Genomic DNA, 24100 nt, shown 5'->3' on the forward strand with positions numbered 1-24100 from the left:
ATAGTCGAGAAATTCGGACGGGCACCGCCGTGGCGGGGTGGCCTAGGGGTTCATGGCGTTAGCCGCGATAGCTAAAGACGCCGGTTCGAATCCGGCCTTCACCACTGGAGGGCTTCGTCACTTTTTCTTTAATATATGACATCTATTACAGTTTTTAATTTATATATAGTAGTGTGACTACTTTAAAAAACACAAATCAAAATATTTAATAAAATAATTTGATTTGTTCCCAAACTTGTTCATAGATGGCAGCACCAGTCTCTCTCGCTACAACGTAAATCCGTAAGGAGTTCGTTTAGGAGGTGCAAGCGCGCACTGCTTGCCCTTAGAGCTGGTCAAAGACGCCTAGTCTTACTAAGATGGCATATAGTCGAGAAATTCGGACGGGCACCGCCGTGGCGGGGTGGCCTAGGGGTTCATGGCGTTAGCCGCGATAGCTAAAGACGCCGGTTCGAATCCGGCCTTCACCACTGGAGGGCTTCGTCACTTTTTCTTTAATATATGACATCTATTACAGTTTTTAATTTATATATAGTAGTGTGACTACTTTAAAAAACACAAATCAAAATATTTAATAAAATAATTTGATTTGTTCCCAAACTTGTTCATAGATGGCAGCACCAGTCTCTCTCGCTACAACGTAAATCCGTAAGGAGTTCGTTTAGGAGGTGCAAGCGCGCACTGCTTGCCCTTAGAGCTGGTCAAAGACGCCTAGTCTTACTAAGATGGCATATAGTCGAGAAATTCGGACGGGCACCGCCGTGGCGGGGTGGCCTAGGGGTTCATGGCGTTAGCCGCGATAGCTAAAGACGCCGGTTCGAATCCGGCCTTCACCACTGGAGGGCTTCGTCACTTTTTCTTTAATATATGACATCTATTACAGTTTTTAATTTATATATAGTAGTGTGACTACTTTAAAAAACACAAATCAAAATATTTAATAAAATAATTTGATTTGTTCCCAAACTTGTTCATAGATGGCAGCACCAGTCTCTCTCGCTACAACGTAAATCCGTAAGGAGTTCGTTTAGGAGGTGCAAGCGCGCACTGCTTGCCCTTAGAGCTGGTCAAAGACGCCTAGTCTTACTAAGATGGCATATAGTCGAGAAATTCGGACGGGCACCGCCGTGGCGGGGTGGCCTAGGGGTTCATGGCGTTAGCCGCGATAGCTAAAGACGCCGGTTCGAATCCGGCCTTCACCACTGGAGGGCTTCGTCACTTTTTCTTTAATATATGACATCTATTACAGTTTTTAATTTATATATAGTAGTGTGACTACTTTAAAAAACACAAATCAAAATATTTAATAAAATAATTTGATTTGTTCCCAAACTTGTTCATAGATGGCAGCACCAGTCTCTCTCGCTACAACGTAAATCCGTAAGGAGTTCGTTTAGGAGGTGCAAGCGCGCACTGCTTGCCCTTAGAGCTGGTCAAAGACGCCTAGTCTTACTAAGATGGCATATAGTCGAGAAATTCGGACGGGCACCGCCGTGGCGGGGTGGCCTAGGGGTTCATGGCGTTAGCCGCGATAGCTAAAGACGCCGGTTCGAATCCGGCCTTCACCACTGGAGGGCTTCGTCACTTTTTCTTTAATATATGACATCTATTACAGTTTTTAATTTATATATAGTAGTGTGACTACTTTAAAAAACACAAATCAAAATATTTAATAAAATAATTTGATTTGTTCCCAAACTTGTTCATAGATGGCAGCACCAGTCTCTCTCGCTACAACGTAAATCCGTAAGGAGTTCGTTTAGGAGGTGCAAGCGCGCACTGCTTGCCCTTAGAGCTGGTCAAAGACGCCTAGTCTTACTAAGATGGCATATAGTCGAGAAATTCGGACGGGCACCGCCGTGGCGGGGTGGCCTAGGGGTTCATGGCGTTAGCCGCGATAGCTAAAGACGCCGGTTCGAATCCGGCCTTCACCACTGGAGGGCTTCGTCACTTTTTCTTTAATATATGACATCTATTACAGTTTTTAATTTATATATAGTAGTGTGACTACTTTAAAAAACACAAATCAAAATATTTAATAAAATAATTTGATTTGTTCCCAAACTTGTTCATAGATGGCAGCACCAGTCTCTCTCGCTACAACGTAAATCCGTAAGGAGTTCGTTTAGGAGGTGCAAGCGCGCACTGCTTGCCCTTAGAGCTGGTCAAAGACGCCTAGTCTTACTAAGATGGCATATAGTCGAGAAATTCGGACGGGCACCGCCGTGGCGGGGTGGCCTAGGGGTTCATGGCGTTAGCCGCGATAGCTAAAGACGCCGGTTCGAATCCGGCCTTCACCACTGGAGGGCTTCGTCACTTTTTCTTTAATATATGACATCTATTACAGTTTTTAATTTATATATAGTAGTGTGACTACTTTAAAAAACACAAATCAAAATATTTAATAAAATAATTTGATTTGTTCCCAAACTTGTTCATAGATGGCAGCACCAGTCTCTCTCGCTACAACGTAAATCCGTAAGGAGTTCGTTTAGGAGGTGCAAGCGCGCACTGCTTGCCCTTAGAGCTGGTCAAAGACGCCTAGTCTTACTAAGATGGCATATAGTCGAGAAATTCGGACGGGCACCGCCGTGGCGGGGTGGCCTAGGGGTTCATGGCGTTAGCCGCGATAGCTAAAGACGCCGGTTCGAATCCGGCCTTCACCACTGGAGGGCTTCGTCACTTTTTCTTTAATATATGACATCTATTACAGTTTTTAATTTATATATAGTAGTGTGACTACTTTAAAAAACACAAATCAAAATATTTAATAAAATAATTTGATTTGTTCCCAAACTTGTTCATAGATGGCAGCACCAGTCTCTCTCGCTACAACGTAAATCCGTAAGGAGTTCGTTTAGGAGGTGCAAGCGCGCACTGCTTGCCCTTAGAGCTGGTCAAAGACGCCTAGTCTTACTAAGATGGCATATAGTCGAGAAATTCGGACGGGCACCGCCGTGGCGGGGTGGCCTAGGGGTTCATGGCGTTAGCCGCGATAGCTAAAGACGCCGGTTCGAATCCGGCCTTCACCACTGGAGGGCTTCGTCACTTTTTCTTTAATATATGACATCTATTACAGTTTTTAATTTATATATAGTAGTGTGACTACTTTAAAAAACACAAATCAAAATATTTAATAAAATAATTTGATTTGTTCCCAAACTTGTTCATAGATGGCAGCACCAGTCTCTCTCGCTACAACGTAAATCCGTAAGGAGTTCGTTTAGGAGGTGCAAGCGCGCACTGCTTGCCCTTAGAGCTGGTCAAAGACGCCTAGTCTTACTAAGATGGCATATAGTCGAGAAATTCGGACGGGCACCGCCGTGGCGGGGTGGCCTAGGGGTTCATGGCGTTAGCCGCGATAGCTAAAGACGCCGGTTCGAATCCGGCCTTCACCACTGGAGGGCTTCGTCACTTTTTCTTTAATATATGACATCTATTACAGTTTTTAATTTATATATAGTAGTGTGACTACTTTAAAAAACACAAATCAAAATATTTAATAAAATAATTTGATTTGTTCCCAAACTTGTTTACGAACTAATAGGTTGAATTCGGTCATACTAATTCGGCATTATTCGAATATTTCTCAAATATTGTAATAAATTTGATAACTAAGGTAGGTACCGCTTTTAATAAATGGTACCTTTATTAAATGGTACCTTGCATTCGATATTTACCTATAAGAAAATCTCCAGTACAACAGTAATTACGTTACAGCAAAAACAATTTTGGTTTTTTAATATTTTTCACGTCGCTTGCTTTTTATCCATGTTATTAAGAGTTTCTTTTGCTATAAAATCCAGAAATGCTTGCCAGAGATAATAAAGATGCTTTAATCTGCGTTGGTATTTGAATAATGAAAGAACTCTCAATGCTGCAATGTCTTTTGATACTCGTATTTTACTGCATAATTTTTGTCCAGTGGTGAAGGCCGGATTCGAACCGGCGTCTTTAGCTATCGCGGCTAACGCCATGAACCCCTAGGCCACCCCGCCACGGCGGTGCCCGTCCGAATTTCTCGACTATATGCCATCTTAGTAAGACTAGGCGTCTTTGACCAGCTCTAAGGGCAAGCAGTGCGCGCTTGCACCTCCTAAACGAACTCCTTACGGATTTACGTTGTAGCGAGAGAGACTGGTGCTGCCATCTATGAACAAGTTTGGGAACAAATCAAATTATTTTATTAAATATTTTGATTTGTGTTTTTTAAAGTAGTCACACTACTATATATAAATTAAAAACTGTAATAGATGTCATATATTAAAGAAAAAGTGACGAAGCCCTCCAGTGGTGAAGGCCGGATTCGAACCGGCGTCTTTAGCTATCGCGGCTAACGCCATGAACCCCTAGGCCACCCCGCCACGGCGGTGCCCGTCCGAATTTCTCGACTATATGCCATCTTAGTAAGACTAGGCGTCTTTGACCAGCTCTAAGGGCAAGCAGTGCGCGCTTGCACCTCCTAAACGAACTCCTTACGGATTTACGTTGTAGCGAGAGAGACTGGTGCTGCCATCTATGAACAAGTTTGGGAACAAATCAAATTATTTTATTAAATATTTTGATTTGTGTTTTTTAAAGTAGTCACACTACTATATATAAATTAAAAACTGTAATAGATGTCATATATTAAAGAAAAAGTGACGAAGCCCTCCAGTGGTGAAGGCCGGATTCGAACCGGCGTCTTTAGCTATCGCGGCTAACGCCATGAACCCCTAGGCCACCCCGCCACGGCGGTGCCCGTCCGAATTTCTCGACTATATGCCATCTTAGTAAGACTAGGCGTCTTTGACCAGCTCTAAGGGCAAGCAGTGCGCGCTTGCACCTCCTAAACGAACTCCTTACGGATTTACGTTGTAGCGAGAGAGACTGGTGCTGCCATCTATGAACAAGTTTGGGAACAAATCAAATTATTTTATTAAATATTTTGATTTGTGTTTTTTAAAGTAGTCACACTACTATATATAAATTAAAAACTGTAATAGATGTCATATATTAAAGAAAAAGTGACGAAGCCCTCCAGTGGTGAAGGCCGGATTCGAACCGGCGTCTTTAGCTATCGCGGCTAACGCCATGAACCCCTAGGCCACCCCGCCACGGCGGTGCCCGTCCGAATTTCTCGACTATATGCCATCTTAGTAAGACTAGGCGTCTTTGACCAGCTCTAAGGGCAAGCAGTGCGCGCTTGCACCTCCTAAACGAACTCCTTACGGATTTACGTTGTAGCGAGAGAGACTGGTGCTGCCATCTATGAACAAGTTTGGGAACAAATCAAATTATTTTATTAAATATTTTGATTTGTGTTTTTTAAAGTAGTCACACTACTATATATAAATTAAAAACTGTAATAGATGTCATATATTAAAGAAAAAGTGACGAAGCCCTCCAGTGGTGAAGGCCGGATTCGAACCGGCGTCTTTAGCTATCGCGGCTAACGCCATGAACCCCTAGGCCACCCCGCCACGGCGGTGCCCGTCCGAATTTCTCGACTATATGCCATCTTAGTAAGACTAGGCGTCTTTGACCAGCTCTAAGGGCAAGCAGTGCGCGCTTGCACCTCCTAAACGAACTCCTTACGGATTTACGTTGTAGCGAGAGAGACTGGTGCTGCCATCTATGAACAAGTTTGGGAACAAATCAAATTATTTTATTAAATATTTTGATTTGTGTTTTTTAAAGTAGTCACACTACTATATATAAATTAAAAACTGTAATAGATGTCATATATTAAAGAAAAAGTGACGAAGCCCTCCAGTGGTGAAGGCCGGATTCGAACCGGCGTCTTTAGCTATCGCGGCTAACGCCATGAACCCCTAGGCCACCCCGCCACGGCGGTGCCCGTCCGAATTTCTCGACTATATGCCATCTTAGTAAGACTAGGCGTCTTTGACCAGCTCTAAGGGCAAGCAGTGCGCGCTTGCACCTCCTAAACGAACTCCTTACGGATTTACGTTGTAGCGAGAGAGACTGGTGCTGCCATCTATGAACAAGTTTGGGAACAAATCAAATTATTTTATTAAATATTTTGATTTGTGTTTTTTAAAGTAGTCACACTACTATATATAAATTAAAAACTGTAATAGATGTCATATATTAAAGAAAAAGTGACGAAGCCCTCCAGTGGTGAAGGCCGGATTCGAACCGGCGTCTTTAGCTATCGCGGCTAACGCCATGAACCCCTAGGCCACCCCGCCACGGCGGTGCCCGTCCGAATTTCTCGACTATATGCCATCTTAGTAAGACTAGGCGTCTTTGACCAGCTCTAAGGGCAAGCAGTGCGCGCTTGCACCTCCTAAACGAACTCCTTACGGATTTACGTTGTAGCGAGAGAGACTGGTGCTGCCATCTATGAACAAGTTTGGGAACAAATCAAATTATTTTATTAAATATTTTGATTTGTGTTTTTTAAAGTAGTCACACTACTATATATAAATTAAAAACTGTAATAGATGTCATATATTAAAGAAAAAGTGACGAAGCCCTCCAGTGGTGAAGGCCGGATTCGAACCGGCGTCTTTAGCTATCGCGGCTAACGCCATGAACCCCTAGGCCACCCCGCCACGGCGGTGCCCGTCCGAATTTCTCGACTATATGCCATCTTAGTAAGACTAGGCGTCTTTGACCAGCTCTAAGGGCAAGCAGTGCGCGCTTGCACCTCCTAAACGAACTCCTTACGGATTTACGTTGTAGCGAGAGAGACTGGTGCTGCCATCTATGAACAAGTTTGGGAACAAATCAAATTATTTTATTAAATATTTTGATTTGTGTTTTTTAAAGTAGTCACACTACTATATATAAATTAAAAACTGTAATAGATGTCATATATTAAAGAAAAAGTGACGAAGCCCTCCAGTGGTGAAGGCCGGATTCGAACCGGCGTCTTTAGCTATCGCGGCTAACGCCATGAACCCCTAGGCCACCCCGCCACGGCGGTGCCCGTCCGAATTTCTCGACTATATGCCATCTTAGTAAGACTAGGCGTCTTTGACCAGCTCTAAGGGCAAGCAGTGCGCGCTTGCACCTCCTAAACGAACTCCTTACGGATTTACGTTGTAGCGAGAGAGACTGGTGCTGCCATCTATGAACAAGTTTGGGAACAAATCAAATTATTTTATTAAATATTTTGATTTGTGTTTTTTAAAGTAGTCACACTACTATATATAAATTAAAAACTGTAATAGATGTCATATATTAAAGAAAAAGTGACGAAGCCCTCCAGTGGTGAAGGCCGGATTCGAACCGGCGTCTTTAGCTATCGCGGCTAACGCCATGAACCCCTAGGCCACCCCGCCACGGCGGTGCCCGTCCGAATTTCTCGACTATATGCCATCTTAGTAAGACTAGGCGTCTTTGACCAGCTCTAAGGGCAAGCAGTGCGCGCTTGCACCTCCTAAACGAACTCCTTACGGATTTACGTTGTAGCGAGAGAGACTGGTGCTGCCATCTATGAACAAGTTTGGGAACAAATCAAATTATTTTATTAAATATTTTGATTTGTGTTTTTTAAAGTAGTCACACTACTATATATAAATTAAAAACTGTAATAGATGTCATATATTAAAGAAAAAGTGACGAAGCCCTCCAGTGGTGAAGGCCGGATTCGAACCGGCGTCTTTAGCTATCGCGGCTAACGCCATGAACCCCTAGGCCACCCCGCCACGGCGGTGCCCGTCCGAATTTCTCGACTATATGCCATCTTAGTAAGACTAGGCGTCTTTGACCAGCTCTAAGGGCAAGCAGTGCGCGCTTGCACCTCCTAAACGAACTCCTTACGGATTTACGTTGTAGCGAGAGAGACTGGTGCTGCCATCTATGAACAAGTTTGGGAACAAATCAAATTATTTTATTAAATATTTTGATTTGTGTTTTTTAAAGTAGTCACACTACTATATATAAATTAAAAACTGTAATAGATGTCATATATTAAAGAAAAAGTGACGAAGCCCTCCAGTGGTGAAGGCCGGATTCGAACCGGCGTCTTTAGCTATCGCGGCTAACGCCATGAACCCCTAGGCCACCCCGCCACGGCGGTGCCCGTCCGAATTTCTCGACTATATGCCATCTTAGTAAGACTAGGCGTCTTTGACCAGCTCTAAGGGCAAGCAGTGCGCGCTTGCACCTCCTAAACGAACTCCTTACGGATTTACGTTGTAGCGAGAGAGACTGGTGCTGCCATCTATGAACAAGTTTGGGAACAAATCAAATTATTTTATTAAATATTTTGATTTGTGTTTTTTAAAGTAGTCACACTACTATATATAAATTAAAAACTGTAATAGATGTCATATATTAAAGAAAAAGTGACGAAGCCCTCCAGTACAACAGTAATTACGTTACAGCAAAAACAATTTTGGTTTTTTAATATTTTTCACGTCGCTTGCTTTTTATCCATGTTATTAAGAGTTTCTTTTGCTATAAAATCCAGAAATGCTTGCCAGAGATAATAAAGATGCTTTAATCTGCGTTGGTATTTGAATAATGAAAGAACTCTCAATGCTGCAATGTCTTTTGATACTCGTATTTTACTGCATAATTTTTATTTTTGAATTATAAATCTTCGTAAAATAATACCAGAACCCCTAGTGTTAATTTCATTCGATAGCGTGACGAGCGTTCGCGTTTGCGTAATGTCATTTTTTGTATGGGCATTTGAACAGCGCGCCAAGCGGGACGTTTTGGAAACTCAAAATCCCATACAAAATGACACTTAACGCAAACGCGTATATCTGTCACGCTATCGAATGAAATTTACACTAGGGGTACTGAAGTCACAGATCTATTATGGCGCTTACGTTTAAGGATAACTGAAGAGTACCTTGAAAACGAAAGCCATCGCGTATTCAACATTTCATTGCAAAAGTCAAAAAAATAAAAAACGTGACTACTTTGGAGATTCCATAGCGGTCTAACAGCCAATTTGATTGTACCAAAATGCAGGGTGTATTCGTATAAAGGGGCCCACAGATTATTAGTCCGCCGGACGATATCATCCTGTCAGTTAGAACAAAAATTTGACAGTTCCGAACAACTGACAGGCCGATATCATCCGGCGGACTGGTAATCAGTGGGCCCCTTAATATAAAGCAAATAATTTACGCAATCACTAATTAATTCTGAATTCAATTTAACACTTCCAATGACACTTGACATCATTCCGATTTTCGTCGCGCGATCAAAAGATCGTTGTCAAGCAATCTTAAACATTTTAGATCCTTTGCCAGAAACAGGTATTATAGTCACATGGGATATTGAAAGCCACTTTATGTAACGTTAGTAGGTAGGTAGGTTGTTGTAGGTAATTTTAGTTACATTGAAGACAAGAAACTTATCGGAATTGTTTTGGAATAACTTTGAAACTTGGTATCGGTAAGTTAATATATAGTGGATGAGGGTTCTATTCTTAGTATTATTTACACTTAAACTGTTGGAAAACTCTTCATAAATACAGCATAGCAGTGCTAAGCCGCTATGTGTTCACGTGTCATATCGACAACCATCGGGATTGAAAGGAAAATTCAATACGAATGTGTAAACATGGAATTTTTCTATTGCACGGAAAAAGAGTGACAGTTTAGAAATTGGTTCCAAACGTAACATTATTCTCATATATGACGCTTTGATATTATATTAATATTTATCCGATTCTGAGTAAACTGCTTTAATGTTAATAATACAGGGTGACATCAGATAAGACAATGTTTTACTACTAGGTCTCATGCTCATAATTTAATCAAAGGTTTTTGTTAGTCGTGAGGCCGAAAACTGACAGAGAACTGTTAGTGTGTGGCCTTTTGCGGTCAACTGACAGGCTGATATCGTCCGGCGGACTGGTAGTCAGTGGCCCCCTTTATTAAAACACAGATGGATAGACTTAGCTAATTAATACATGTATTAGATACCTACCGAGTTATATAACTTTACATGAAAAACTATTTTAAAATTTAAGGGTTTTCTTAATTCAAGTTTTGATCACAATGGACGATAATTTTTGCTTAAATATACTAAGACTGATGAGTCATAAATTCTTTATTTCTTCCAAAGAGCGAAAATCGTGTAAACAAATTGTTAGGGTTCCGTGCCTCAAAAGGAAAAAACGGAATCCTTATAGTATCACTCGTGCGTCACAGCCTATTTTCTCCGAAACTACTGGACCAATTAAGTTGAAAACTAGTACACATATGTAAGTTTGTGACCCGAAGACGGACATGTAACGTAAACACATGAATTTTAAACATGGGGGGCACTTTTGGGGGGTAAATTAGAAAATTCAAAAATTAAGTTTTTTAAACCATATCCTGTTATATATCAAATGAAAGAGGTCATTGTGAGAATCTTAAATATTTTCTTTTATAATTTTAGGACAAATAGTTTAAGGCGAAAAATGACCCCCACCTTTATCTCCGAAACTACTGGGTCTAAAATTTTGAAAAAAATACACAAAATAGTTCTTTACCTATAGATGACAGAAAAAACCTATTATAAATGTGCAGTCAAGCGTGAGTCGGACTTAATTTCTTAGTTTTTGATCCTACCCCTACGGGATTTTAAAGACATTACACTCACGTTTCACATAAAAAAATACATTGTTAAAAATTGTGTAATGTACGGAACCCTTGGATCGCGAGTCCGACTCGCACTTGGCCGGTTTTTTTATTAATTTTATTACCATACCAAACTTTTGGCTTAGTTGTGATTACCCTAACAAAAAAAAAACAAGTTAACCACAGATTTAATTTATTTCTGTGGTGTTAACTCTAGTTGTTTTTGAAGAAATTCTAAACAATATAATTTTTTCTGAAAGATGGATTAGATGCAGCGGCTCAGTCGCATCAAAGAGGATCTAATAGGATAGAGCAATAGAGCGGTACTGTCATAGTAAATTTTGTAGCCCCAGTAAATTCACTGCCATCTACACGATTCAATCTAAAAATAAAAATATTTTTTTTAATTTATATATGGATCTGTTTTTTTTATTTGCAATATTTGCATTATATATTTTTTATATTATTTTGACCCATGTTCTTACACTGATATGCGTTAAAATTGTTACATAACAAACGAAACCGTCAATGCCATCTATACGAGAGTAGGCCAAAGGTAGTGGCGCCATCTAATCGAGAATCAAATTTTCTTGATTTTCGAGGCACGTTTTTTCCATCAATTACGGAGTTATACTATCTATCTTTAGTCGCATGAACGTCTCGAAGTCCCAATCACACACCATTCGACTTCTCTTTGTGGGCCAAATTCAAACCGAGAGTGTACTCACAGGAATTAAATACTGAATTAAATACTACTTGTTTTACATATGTAATTGAAAATACATATCCAAAAGGAAGAAAATGAGATAAAATATCAGACTTTCAGATAAAAAATAAATACAATAAATAATCAAATTTGATGAAATTTTCAACGGGATTTAGAGGCCGAAATTTATTTCACTGGCATTTACCCTAGAGTTACATTTTGCGCAGCAGTTAATGACTTCTTAAAATGTGATTAGCTGCAATTAAGACGTTTTCAGTTAGTAAGCGCTTTTAGGTTATAGGAATGAATGAAAAAAGTCCAAAAAAGAACAATGAGATCGCTGTCACTTTTACCTGTCCTGTTGAATGAATAAATGAATTTACTTATTTATTGATGGAAATTATTTATCAAAACCCACAAAGTCTGTTTTCCTTGCTACCTACGTAAAACGGCGTTAGACTAAACAAATACATTATGGTACGAATTTGGCCTATTTTTTCAGTATCTATACCTAGTTCTGAGGAATGCCTAACAATTGCTCATAAAAAATCTCATTTGTCTTAGAAGTATTTTATTAAGCAATGTAGACGTAACATTATACAAAATACCTATTCAGTGAAGCGTTCGATGTACTTACATAGTTATGTATTACGTTTAATTCACGTTCCTATCCTCAAACTAGTAAAATATCTAGTAATCCTTATGATCTAGTAAATAATCATTTATTACATCATAAGTAAATATTAAATACCGGGCCAAAAGTAAGTTAACAAAATTATATAGTTATAGTTATAACTATAAACCAAAACCATTACAATAACAATTATTTGCAAATTTACATTCTACGTTATTTAAAAAACCTTGACTACTATATATAGTATAGTACTATTATAACTATTAAACTATTATTATTATTAAAACTAGATAGCGTCATTAAATAAGAATATGCCTTAAATGCTTTTAATGTAGGTATTTTTGTGCATGTGATAGCGGCCAGGAAAGTCGGACTTTACGTTTAAAAGTCATAAATAGCAGTAGGTGACATATTACGTATAAAGCTAAAATGAATATTAAAAAGCGGCCAAGTGCGAGTCGGACTCGCGGACGGGGGGTTCTGTACCATTATCTATAACGGCAGTATGTTGTATGTTGTTATAGCGGCAACAGAAATACACGGTTCATGAGATTCAGCCTGGTGACAGACGGACAGACAGAGAGACAGACAGCGAAGTCTTAGTAATAGGGTCTCGTTTTTACCCTTTGGGTACGGAACCCTAAAAAGGCACGCGAGGAACGCGGTGTTGTATGGAGGTTGTCCGTTTTGAATATTTACTAGTCTCGCGTCTCACACGAACGTATGGATATCGTATACACACGCAGAACGCAGTTAACAAACAAATCTGATTTCCCACGTTCTATCTTTGTGAGGATCAATCCGTATTCGCTGACCAAAGCCAACATGGGGTCAACAGGATTTCATTCGACGTATTCCCGGGTGAGATTAAAGGTTCACGATCACATATCGATGCAGAACATATTGATGTAGGTACTACGAGTATATTTATTACTTCATATATGAGTTGCGGTAAGATGGGCTTTAAGGTGCAGTCAGTTCGGTCAGCAGACATTTTGAAAAATCGTTGCGCTTCTTTAGAGCAGCGGTCGGCAACCTTTTAGCAGCCAAAGGCCACATATTAGTTAACGAAGTTGACGCGGGCCGCACTTTGTTAATATTTTTGACTTTATCAGACATTGTCGTTTGTCAATATTACATACATAATAGCATATAATAGTCAGGGAGGCTCGCGGGCCGCAAGTGAGAGGTTCGCGGGCCGCCTGTTGCTGACAGCTGGTTTAGAGGTTAGATCACAATACGCGGTTGCCAAATATTTAATTAACAATCTTGAGGCTTTTCCACCCCGCGCCGCATCGCTTCGCGTTCGCGTGTTGTTCGCCTACGTAGTACGCTGCGTAAACAAACTTTGCACCGATTTGAATAGAACAAAGGCTATGTCATTATAAACGACATATTTTCATAGAAAGTTCTCATTAATGATGACTTTGCCACACTTACAAATGCCACGCAGAGTTATCTTAGTCCGACTATACTTGAAGTCAGTGTCATCCACTGAACCATTTTGTTTTAAAAATATTCCAAATAAATAACTACCTATTTAACAAAAAGTATGAAGAGTACGTAGATATCTTTTATTTATCTACGTACTCTTCATATTTTAAATGCGTGGTAAACGCGTCTTATCTGACGTGCAGTCAAATAATTTAATTTCCGAATCATTTCGTACCTTATCACAGCGACATTCAATATGAAAGTCGTTAGTGACAATAGATACCTTATACTATTGTCACTGTGACAAAGTACAAAATGGGTAGGCAATTAAATTATTTGGCTGTACCTACTCGAGTATTGGAATATAAAGAGAAAACACACGTAATTGTTTCGAGACTGGCCTATCTGTGTAATGTGTACCTACGAGTACCTATGTGTGTATTTTCTGGAGTGTTACTGTTGTTAGTACGAAAAGTGGTAAGACTGGTAAGGAAGCATGGTTGTTTTCAAGTACCTAGTTCAACTTCTTCGAAACTAACTCAGTAAGTAACACATTCTGTTTGCATCTTTCGAGTTCTTGGTACACAATGGCTGGATGTTTTACGAGCGCAAGTTTTGTTTTTCTTTCCGTTTTTAAGATATTTAAGTTTTTATCTCTGCTGAGAAATATTTTTGAAGGTAATATAAGCTACACTACCAAAATAAACACAAAATATTGGTTGGAAGAAATACTGATTATGCTTATTTTCTGTTTTTCTTTAAAAATAATAATATAATTTAATTCCTAAAATCGTGGCCAATACAAATGTAACATCAAAATAAAACAAATTATTATAAAAAATAATTAATAAGTAACTAACGGTCAGATACATTCACATTTTAAGGGTTCGTTTATTTGTATGTCTTTCCCATCACGGACAATGATGTTTCGGTCATTTGAGAGGCGCGCGCAGAGCCGAAGCCAACACGTAGAGTCCCTTTCGACACTTTAATTTAATTTTAATTAAATGTAGGGGGCGAAACCGAGCGGATGCTTCCCTTGCCCGAGACCGCAGCACCCGCCAGGGTGTAAGGACTATTGAGAGTTGATAGAATCTAAAATAAATTAGGATAATGATTGAAAGCGATGAACTAAACTCTGAGTATATAAAACCGGACGTCTGCCTAATAAAACGGTACGGCTACGGCAGACGGTGACTAGCCCCCACAAGATGGGCCCCCACAAAAAGCGACATCTAGGATGGCTCAAGGGCAACACCGGAGTGAGGGCTGAGGGTATATAGACGTATGGCCATTATGTTTTCCTTAGAACTTACTTTCAATTGGAGACTTTGCATAGAGAAAAGCATTAAATTGTAATATTTAAGAAATAAACCGGCCAAGTGCGAGTCAGACTCGCACACCGAGGGTTCCGTACTGTTTAGCGGCAACAGAAATACGTCATCTGTGAAATTTCAACTGGTCGTGAGATACAGCCTGGTGACAGACAGACGGACAACGAAGTCTTAGTAATAGGGTCCCGTTTTTACCCTTTGGGTACATAACCCTAAAAATACATATTTTAGGAAACTGCAGTAATTTTTAAATGATTTGTTAATAAATTATGAAAATTTGCGGGATTGCCTGTTACTTTTTTTTTCTTTTTTGTTCTTAAACTGCTAATAGTCAACGGCATTACTCATTCAGCCAGTAAATACAACTGTTTTAGAAAAATTAAATATTAAACAACTACTGAATGAGTAAAAAAAGCCATTTCTATCTCACATTATACTTTATTTACATGAATAATGCCATATAACTTTAAAAACCCATTTAATGTCGTAATAACGATTAATTGTGGCTTTTTTACTATGAAAGGGAGACTTTTTACGATAACTCAAAAACGGCTAAACTGATCATGTTCGCTATAGTTTCCATTTAATGTCTTTCTTAAGCTCTATTTCTACGATTGATTTTATATTTTTTGGACCCATGGTTCAAAAGTTAGAGCCCCTCCCCTCTAACTTTTGAACCATGGGTCCACATTTTCTTCTTTTGGAGCGATTATTTCCGAAAATATTAACTTTATCAAAAGTTTGTTGAAGATATTCGCTTTTGAAAGACCTATCCAACGATACCCCACGCTGTAGGGTTGAAGCGAAAAAAATATATTACACCCCCACTTTACGTGTAGGGTAGGTACCCTTAAAAAAATTATGATTTTATTCTACGACTGTCCAATTTATTGATTTATAGATCCATGCCAAATTGCAGCTTTCTAGCACTAACGATCACGGAGCAAAGCCTCGGACAGACAGACTAATGGCGACACTATGTTCCTAGTTGACTACGGAACCCTAAAAAGGAATCCAGTACAAAAACCTATTTGTTATTACAGTGCCCCTGGGCGTTCTCACAGAGCAGTATGAGTCCGCTCGAGAGGCGGACGAGACCATGAATGGGGTTCTGAACTCAGCCGCTTCCGAGTTATACGACAATACAGGTAGGTATGCCTGTAGCAAAGAGGATATAATAATACGGAGTTATATCTATCTTTGCCTGTAGTGATCCGTGACTGCTTCTTATCACATTAGCTATATTATTTTTTTGTATTTAAAATGATTGTGTGTGGGTGTGCGTGTATGTATTTGCTTTATTTATTTTCACTCCTATTTTCTGTGCTACTTTTTTCTACTTCATTTTTTTAGTTTGTTATTTTGCCTGCTTTTCAGTTGAACTAAATTCAGAAACACCGGAATGTCGGCGTCGGTTCGTCTTCATGCCGCTACCGTTGTCTGTGTTTTTGTGTCAATATTGATTACGTTTTCTGGTCAACGTTTGTAGCTGCTTGGTATTATAGCACGAAGTTAATGATTTTAACTCTTTATTATACAAAAACACATATTAAAAGTAATATACAATTAGGAAAAGCTATGTACAAATGCCAACGTATCTCTTTGAGAGAACTCTTCCAGTAAACCTAAGATGAGAGGAGAAAGTGAGAAGAGGGTGACAAATGCAGCTACATGTACAACAAGGTATCAGAATGACAAAGGATATAAATACGTACATAATTTATGTGATATATGCGTATTACACAAAAAGGAATGGGGAAATTACACAAAGCACTAGAAAGAAGTAGAAAAATATGAAGCAACTATATAATAGAAACATAGGCAAATTAATCCGTCAGATAAACATAGCTATGTATTAGAATATTTATCTTAGCTTTCCTGCATTCGTTATCCTATAGTTGCATATGCTTCTTTTGAATGACGCATGTTCCATTGTTCATGTAACATTACAGATGCTAAATTTGTATGCTTTGATTTAGTAAACTCAGAAAAATGGAATGAGGTAAACGCGACACCTATGGTGAATCCGGCCGTGCAGCCGCCGTGGGTCGTCAGCACGCCAGCCACGACTACTACCGATCCAGTTGCTACAAAACATGAAAATGCTGCGATAGATAATAAAGGTAAATGGGAAGTTGAAGAGACTGCGACAAATAAAACAGGTAATTGGGAAGTTAAGCATATTTTATCGACTAAGCACAAAGCGCGTGAGAGATGAAATAGCGAAATTGATTTTAGAATACAGTTAAACAGTTACTAATTTTGTCCCTGTAATTTGTTTTTTGTTCCTAACTTTTATAATAATCAAAAAATAGAAAAAAGTCAAACGAAGAATACAATACATTGTGTAAAAATAAATTTTCCATAAAGTCAATATCCAGGGAGGAAAATGGGGACTACCTTTGTACGGAGAACTGGTTGTCCACTATCGCCTTAATATTATAAAGCTATCGATACTTAGACAGTAAACAAAGATGATAATTCAACAATAAACATGGCGAGATTCAAACAAATAAAATCGAAACTTGGCGCAACACATAGTGATAACGGTTCGCCAAAATACGCTGCAAGTGGTGTTAAAGCTATGAAAATTGGCACGATTGATTTTTAGTCCATATAAATCAATTTGACCCGAAGCACCAAAAAATTAAATAAAAAGGAGTATCTGAAGGAGTCCGAACTTGGTATGTTTTGAAAATTATTTCTATTTTAATTTAAAACACGTGACTCAAATGTAATGATGTGATATATTTTTAAAACCGGCTCAGAATGCCCTTTCATATCATACCACACACGATAGGTTTCTGAACAAAAAATATTTTTTTCCATACAAAAAAAAGATGACGTCATAACTCCTCTCCTTTTTATTTTATTTTTGGTGCTTCGGGTCAAATCGATTTATATGGACTAAATATCAATCAACTGAAGTAAATGTCATATACGAAGGAAAAAATTACCAAAGCCTCCACAGTCTTATTAATAAAAATCGCTTATTCAAAAGTTAAACTACCGTTACACTTGGACTTGCTACTACGAGAGTAATGAAGTATTAACTTTGTAATTAGAACGTTATTAATAAACATCAAGTAACTTTGGCGTAGCAATACATTCCTTACACCGGGATTAACACGAATGTTATGGCAACCCCACATAATTTAAAAGTAAAAAGAGTGAGCTACGGAATGAAATGAACGACAAATGACATTTTAAACATTGACATTTAATATAAACTTCAACGGCAGGCTGGGACTTCCGGTTCGAACGCCATCTTGATAGTAGCCTCGTGATTAATTCCTTTGTTTTTTGGTCATTAATATTGTTTAAAGTGTAATATCGATAGCTTTATTATACAGTAATCTAATTTGGTAGTATGCAGTGATTGCAGTGAATGGAGAATTAATCTCAAAGCGTGTTTAACCACCATTTTGGAGTCAACGGCCGGTAGTCCACGTGCTTCTCGTAAAATCCAGCTATCGGTTTTAAGAGACAACAACAATAACTACCGAACAACGTCGTGCTCTAAGAGCATTTGGTATTTCTACCTCTAACCGTGTCTGGCTAGAGCCCTAGAGGCCCATCATTTTATTTACCGTACACTGACTGTAGAAAATCAAGAAATATTAATTCGATCCCACGTGGATCCCACTTTGACGTTGGCGAAATCATCGACAGTATCGATGGAGCCATACTACTTGAAGATTGATTGATTGAACGGCAGGCTATCATTTTCGTTAGTTTGTTGGTGTTGAATGTTTAAGTTTCGCTTTTCGGTGAAAATATTAACAAATTAAAAACAAGATTTGTGAAGATACTTAATTAAAAATATGTAAGTTTAATTAAAACACGCCCCTGGATATACCTAACATGAAATTGATTTAAATTTGAAAATTGCTTGTCTATTTACCTCTTCACGGGCCCATGTTCTAATTGCTGCTAAAACTTTCAGATGGGGTGGTATAAAGCCACCTCTTGAATCACCAGCTAGGTCATTTTTCACCATGTCGATGATAAAACATGCAGTAGATCGAAAAAATCTGTATTTCGATTTAAAATCATTTTCTTTAAGTTCTTCCAGTGGATTCTTACGTATTTTATAACATTTTACATGCCCCAATAATGGCATCAAGTTCCCCACCTCATTTAATTCATCTAAATCCCTTAAATCGTCAATAAAATAATCTCTTTCCATTTTCTTTGCACAACAAATAAATCACACACGGTGCGATAGTAAAGCCGAAAAAAGTCACAGATTTAAAAAAAAACTTCAAAATAGACAGCTACTCTATGCTTACTAAGTCGTTAAACTATGTGGTACCTAGGTTTAACTTTTACTCTGAGAGTAAAGTCTGATTAGTATACTCCCTGCTTACTCTGCATTTATTATTACTGAATTTCACTAATCTTGAGTTACACCTCGAATTATAGTGACGCCTACTTTACTCCGATTAATAATAAGACTGCCAGTGTCCAGAGCTAAAATAGTAGTGTGTCTACTTGAAAAAACACAAATTAAAATATTTTCATAGAAAATAATTTAATTTGTTCTTAGAGTAAATATCAATCGTACCGATTTTTATAGCTTTAACACCACTTGCAGCATTTTACTGAATTTCGGGGTGAACTGCCAGGACTAACAATAATAATACGAAGACAGGTTGACGACACATGACGTCACACACATACGTCACGGCTGGCTCCCCGCTCCGCGTACCTACATTAGACTGCACCGTATAGCCGGAGCAGCTACACATATTTAGTATAGATTCTCTAATACCTAAACGTTACCTATTAGTTATTAAGTTAATAAAAGGAAGATTAGTACTATCCTGGAGTTATTTAGAGTTATTAAGAGGTTTAGTATGGTAATTGTTTCTTCATTCTTCATCAGAAGAGCTTAATTGAGTACATCGTACAAAAACTTTAGTAGAAAAATGTTAACAGAGAATTTCTGTCGTCTACATCCTGATGTCCACATACCAATCATTACCTTAAATTATATACAGGATTTTTCTTTCACTCATTTTTCTGTAAGGATTACTTTTCAGAGAAACCGAACTCATTTTTCTTTACGTGCGATTCATTGAAACACTCATAAAAAGGACAGATTTCTCTTGTGAAAAACTGTAGCTACTAGGTAATTGATTTTCTAGGAAATTAATTAGTGGAGCACTAATTCACAGAAAAACAGGCCGCTTTAATATAATTTCTAAATCTAGTATCAGACAGTTTCCAGTCTCGATTGCATTAAAATTGACTTAAGTATCATTTAAATCCGGTAAAATTATAGGTAGATATTATTAGAAGATACATAAATCAAACAATTAAAAAATATATTTCTTTACAGGGTCATCGTCATCACGGAATATCGCAATTTATGTTGGCATAAGCGTTCTACTATTCATCATCTTTATTATACTGCTCATCGCAGTACGCTGCTATATTATAAGAAAACATACGAGAAACTCCAAAAACGGCGACATGTTCATAGCCGAAGTACCCAACGTGTTCAACGATGCTGTCTCAGACATCGACAATGACATTGATGTCACGCACATGTCAGGCACTTTCTACGACCCCGTACATCCGGATATGATATTATATAGGGACGTGCCTGGCAGTAAAGGGACGTTACGCGCTATGAGACCCTTATCAACTATATACCCCTGTGCCGGCGCCAGTATGTACGGTAATTTAGATTACGTCCCTCCGCAGTACAGAGAAGTTGCCGCTGGGAGGCTCAGTAGAGAAGCAAGTAGGGAAAAAGAAGATGTAGAAATCGATCACGAGGTAGTAGTTAGTCCAAAAAGTTTGAATAGGTTTTCAAATTCTCAATATTATTACGGCTAACGCAGTAGGGCGGCCGATGACGAGACAAGGACTTACTGTTTTTAGGGACATTGTAAATGTTTTGTCACATGATGTGTAAGTAATTATATTAAGAGGTTTAGTATGGTAATTGTTTTAATTTTGCACCAAAAACCTCACTATTAAATTAAATTGTAATTTATAGCGATGATCTCATGTATATTATAAAAAAAAACCGGCCAAGTGCGAGTCGGACTCGCGTCTTTAAAAAACCCGTAGGGGGTCGGATCAAAAACTAAATAATTAAGTCCGACTCACGCTTGACTGCACATTTCTAATAGGTTTTCCTGTAATCTATAGGTAAAGATCTATTTTGTGTATGTTTTTCAAAATTTTAGACCCAGCAGTTTCGGAGATAAAGGGGGGGGGGGGATGATCATTTTTTGCCTATTTTCTTGAATAGCTTCTAAACTTAAAAACTGTAATAGATGTCATATATTAAAGAAAAAGTGACGAAGCCCTCCAGTGGTGAAGGCCGGATTCGAACCGGCGTCTTTAGCTATCGCGGCTAACGCCATGAACCCCTAGGCCACCCCGCCACCCGCCGCCCGTGTGGCGGGGTGGCCTAGGGGTTCATGGCGTTAGCCGCGATAGCTAAAGACGCCGGTTCGAATCCGGCCTTCACCACTGGAGGGCTTCGTCACTTTTTCTTTAATATATGACATCTATTACAGTTTTTTTTAATTTATATATAGTAGTGTGACTACTTAAAAAACACAAATCAAAAATATTTAATAAAATAATTTGATTTGTTCCCAAACTTGTTCATAGCTTCTAAACTGTTAATTATAAAAAAAAAATGTTTGAGATTCTCACAATGAGCTCTCTCGTTTGATATGTAACACGATATAGTTTGAAAAACTTTTTTTTAATTTTCACATTTACCTCCCAAAAGTGGCCCCCGTGTTTAAAATTCATTTGTTTACGTTACATGTCCGTCTTAGGGTCACAAACTTATATATGTGTACCAAATTTCAACTCAATTGGTCCAGTAGGTTTCGGAGAAAATAGGCTGTGACAGACGGACAGACAGACAGACGCACGAGTGAACCTATAAGGGCTCCGTTTTTTACTTTTGAGGTACGGAACCCTAACAATTTGTTTACACGATTTTCGCTCTTTAGAAGAAAGAAGAATTTATGACTTATCAGTCTTAGTATTTTTAAGCAAAAATTATCGTCCATTGTGATCAAAACTTTAATTAAGAAAACCCTTAAATTTTAAAATAGTTTTTCATGTAGTTATATAACTCGGTAGGTATCTAATACATGTATTAATTAGCTAAGTCTACCCATCTGTGTTTTAAGGGAGTTCCCTCTGCCAACAAACTGTTTTGTTGTTTGGCAGAAGAATAAATTGTAAAAATAGGGTTTATTTCGCCAGTTTTTTTTAAGAAACCTAAAAATTGTAACTACTGAAAGTCTGTTTATTTTTTACTTTTAATAACTATTTCCTAATACTTTTATATACCTACTCGTATGTATACCTATCCCGGAACATCTGAGTATTGATTGACGAAATTGAGGTTTAATTAAAAAACGCCTCCATGTCCGTAAGTAAACAAATTTTAATGCTTTGTAAAAAAATCATAAATTTAGACAACAAGATGCAAGTGGATAGAAACAATAAAATACCTACTTAAATTACAAATAAAAATTTGCCCTAAATCTTGGTTGCTCGGCAGAGTGCCCAGAAGGCTGGCTGCATTGCCCCGCTGGATAGCAATGCTAATCCGCTGAGCAAAATATTGGCTAGCCCTCTGGTCACCCAAAGCCTCTATTAAGGCGTTTTGCTACCTCCTTACAGAGGCGATGCGCACTATGCCCCCACGGCCCCAGGGTTTCAACCCCAAACGCGGCAAATTGATATACACGTCGCTTATTTCGTATTTTGTTGTATCAATAGTATCAATATATAATTTTTTGAACTTCGTACTTTTCAAATAATAAAAAAGTAAAAACGCTTGGTCACTTCAACGGCTTATGCATAAACGAAGTTAAAGCAACTGTGATGAAACAATTTATCACGATTTCGCTGACATCCTCATTTAATAGCTTATCGGGTTTTCCAAATAAAACAAAAGGGTGCATTGAATTGTTTTTGCATTCTCCGATGTCTCCATTCAATGTTTTCCATTGTACAACTTTTACAATGGACCGTTCGAAATATTGTATTGATATTTGGGGGACTTTAAAAATAACAAATCATTAATGGATAAAAAAAACCGGACAAGTGCGAGTCGTCCTCACCTACCGAGGGTTCCGTACTTTTTAGTATTGGTTGTTATAGCGGCAACATAAACATCATCATAAATTTCAACTGTCTAGCTGTCACAGTTCATAAGATACAGGCGGTGCTGGTGACAGACAGGCAGACAGATGGACAGCGGAGTCTTAGTAAATAGGGTCCCGTTTTTAGTACCCAAAGAGTAAAAACTTTTTACTCTTTGGGTACGGAACCTTAAAAATGAAGTTCGATTTGTCATGATCAGATTGAATTATTGAAAGCCTTATAAAACATTGATTTATGTGTATCTAGTTTGCTTTTCGTTCCTCTTGTTAACCTGTATTATGTGCCACGAATAAACTATTTCTATTTTCTATTTCTAATATCATGAAACATTATTTACGTAATAATTTTAAGTCAAATCAATTGTCACGAAAAAAAAATACAGCACACGTTATAGTATTATCCAAAGCAAAGGTTGTGTATTACGTATTACAAACAATACCTACTTATTATAAACGATATCTTACGCTATCAAAAAAAAACTAGTTTTTATTTTACCACTTTGTCGCCGTTAATGATTTATATGTCCATGTCAAATTACAGCTTACTAGCACTAACGGTCAGTGAATTAAGCCACGGACGTACAGACAGGCGGACATGGCGAAACTATATGGGTTCCTACTTCCTAGTTGTTTACGAAACCCTAAAAAACGCCTGTCTAATAAAAAGGCTTCCCATTTTTTTCCGGCCGATTTTTATTGTTATCATGAATAATTGCAGCTCCTGGTTTTACATCTCTCACGTGTTGCACTTTAAATGTATTTTAAAAAAATGGGTGGTCCCTAGATTTCTAGAGCGAGGCAAAAGCCGGGACTTTAGCAGTGCAGCTTCTGCCTCGACTTGCTAAGCGCTTTAAAATTAACCTTATTATTATTATTGAGAAACTTTGACTGCAGCTGTCACTGCCTCAACAAAAGGCGCCTGCTGTAGAATCAGTGTAAAATAATTGAGTGTAGCTCTAGGAGTAGGTAATCAATCCTTTCCTTTTATCCTATATTTATTTATTAGTTTATGACTTTCAGTATGGGTACTTATCTCGTTTGCGCTCACGTAACGTGATTGTGCGCTGAATTTGAATGCTGCTGCCAGGTAATAACGCTGTCGAATTGTCTATCTATTGTTTTTAACCTTTTCGACGCCGCGTCAAACACAAAAGCTATCACTCGGACGCCACGTCAGTCGTCACCGAAGTGTCAAAACTGAAATTGAACTTTATGTACATGCACGTAGGTCTATGTTGCTCTGTGGTCTGTGACGGATTAATCAGTCTTTGGCGTTGGACCTGCGGTGCCGATAT

General features: G+C 38.4%; 2 protein-coding genes across 4 annotated transcripts in view; both read left to right on the top strand.

Annotated features, from left to right (window-relative positions):
- LOC134744276 (protein eva-1 homolog C-like) overlaps window positions 1–20710 on the top strand; it is a 64796-nt gene extending 44086 nt beyond the window's left edge. Inside the window, exons 6-8 of one of the 3 annotated variants that reach the window (XM_063678028.1) lie at window positions 15693–15797; window positions 16629–16811; window positions 19994–20710. In XM_063678028.1, the coding sequence (XP_063534098.1) occupies window positions 15693–15797; window positions 16629–16811; window positions 19994–20496 (791 nt within the window). In that variant the 3' untranslated portion in view covers window positions 20497–20710. The remainder of the gene's footprint in view (window positions 1–15692; window positions 15798–16628; window positions 16812–19993) is intronic. The other 2 variants (XM_063678029.1, XM_063678030.1) reach the window with 2 other exon arrangements.
- LOC134744271 (ecdysone oxidase-like) overlaps window positions 1–24100 on the top strand; it is a 299205-nt gene that overhangs the window by 10862 nt on the left and 264243 nt on the right. The gene's annotated exons all lie outside the window — the stretch shown is intronic.

This window comes from Cydia strobilella, chromosome 9 (genome assembly GCF_947568885.1).
Source record: "Cydia strobilella chromosome 9, ilCydStro3.1, whole genome shotgun sequence".
Lineage (NCBI taxonomy): Eukaryota > Metazoa > Arthropoda > Insecta > Lepidoptera > Tortricidae > Cydia > Cydia strobilella.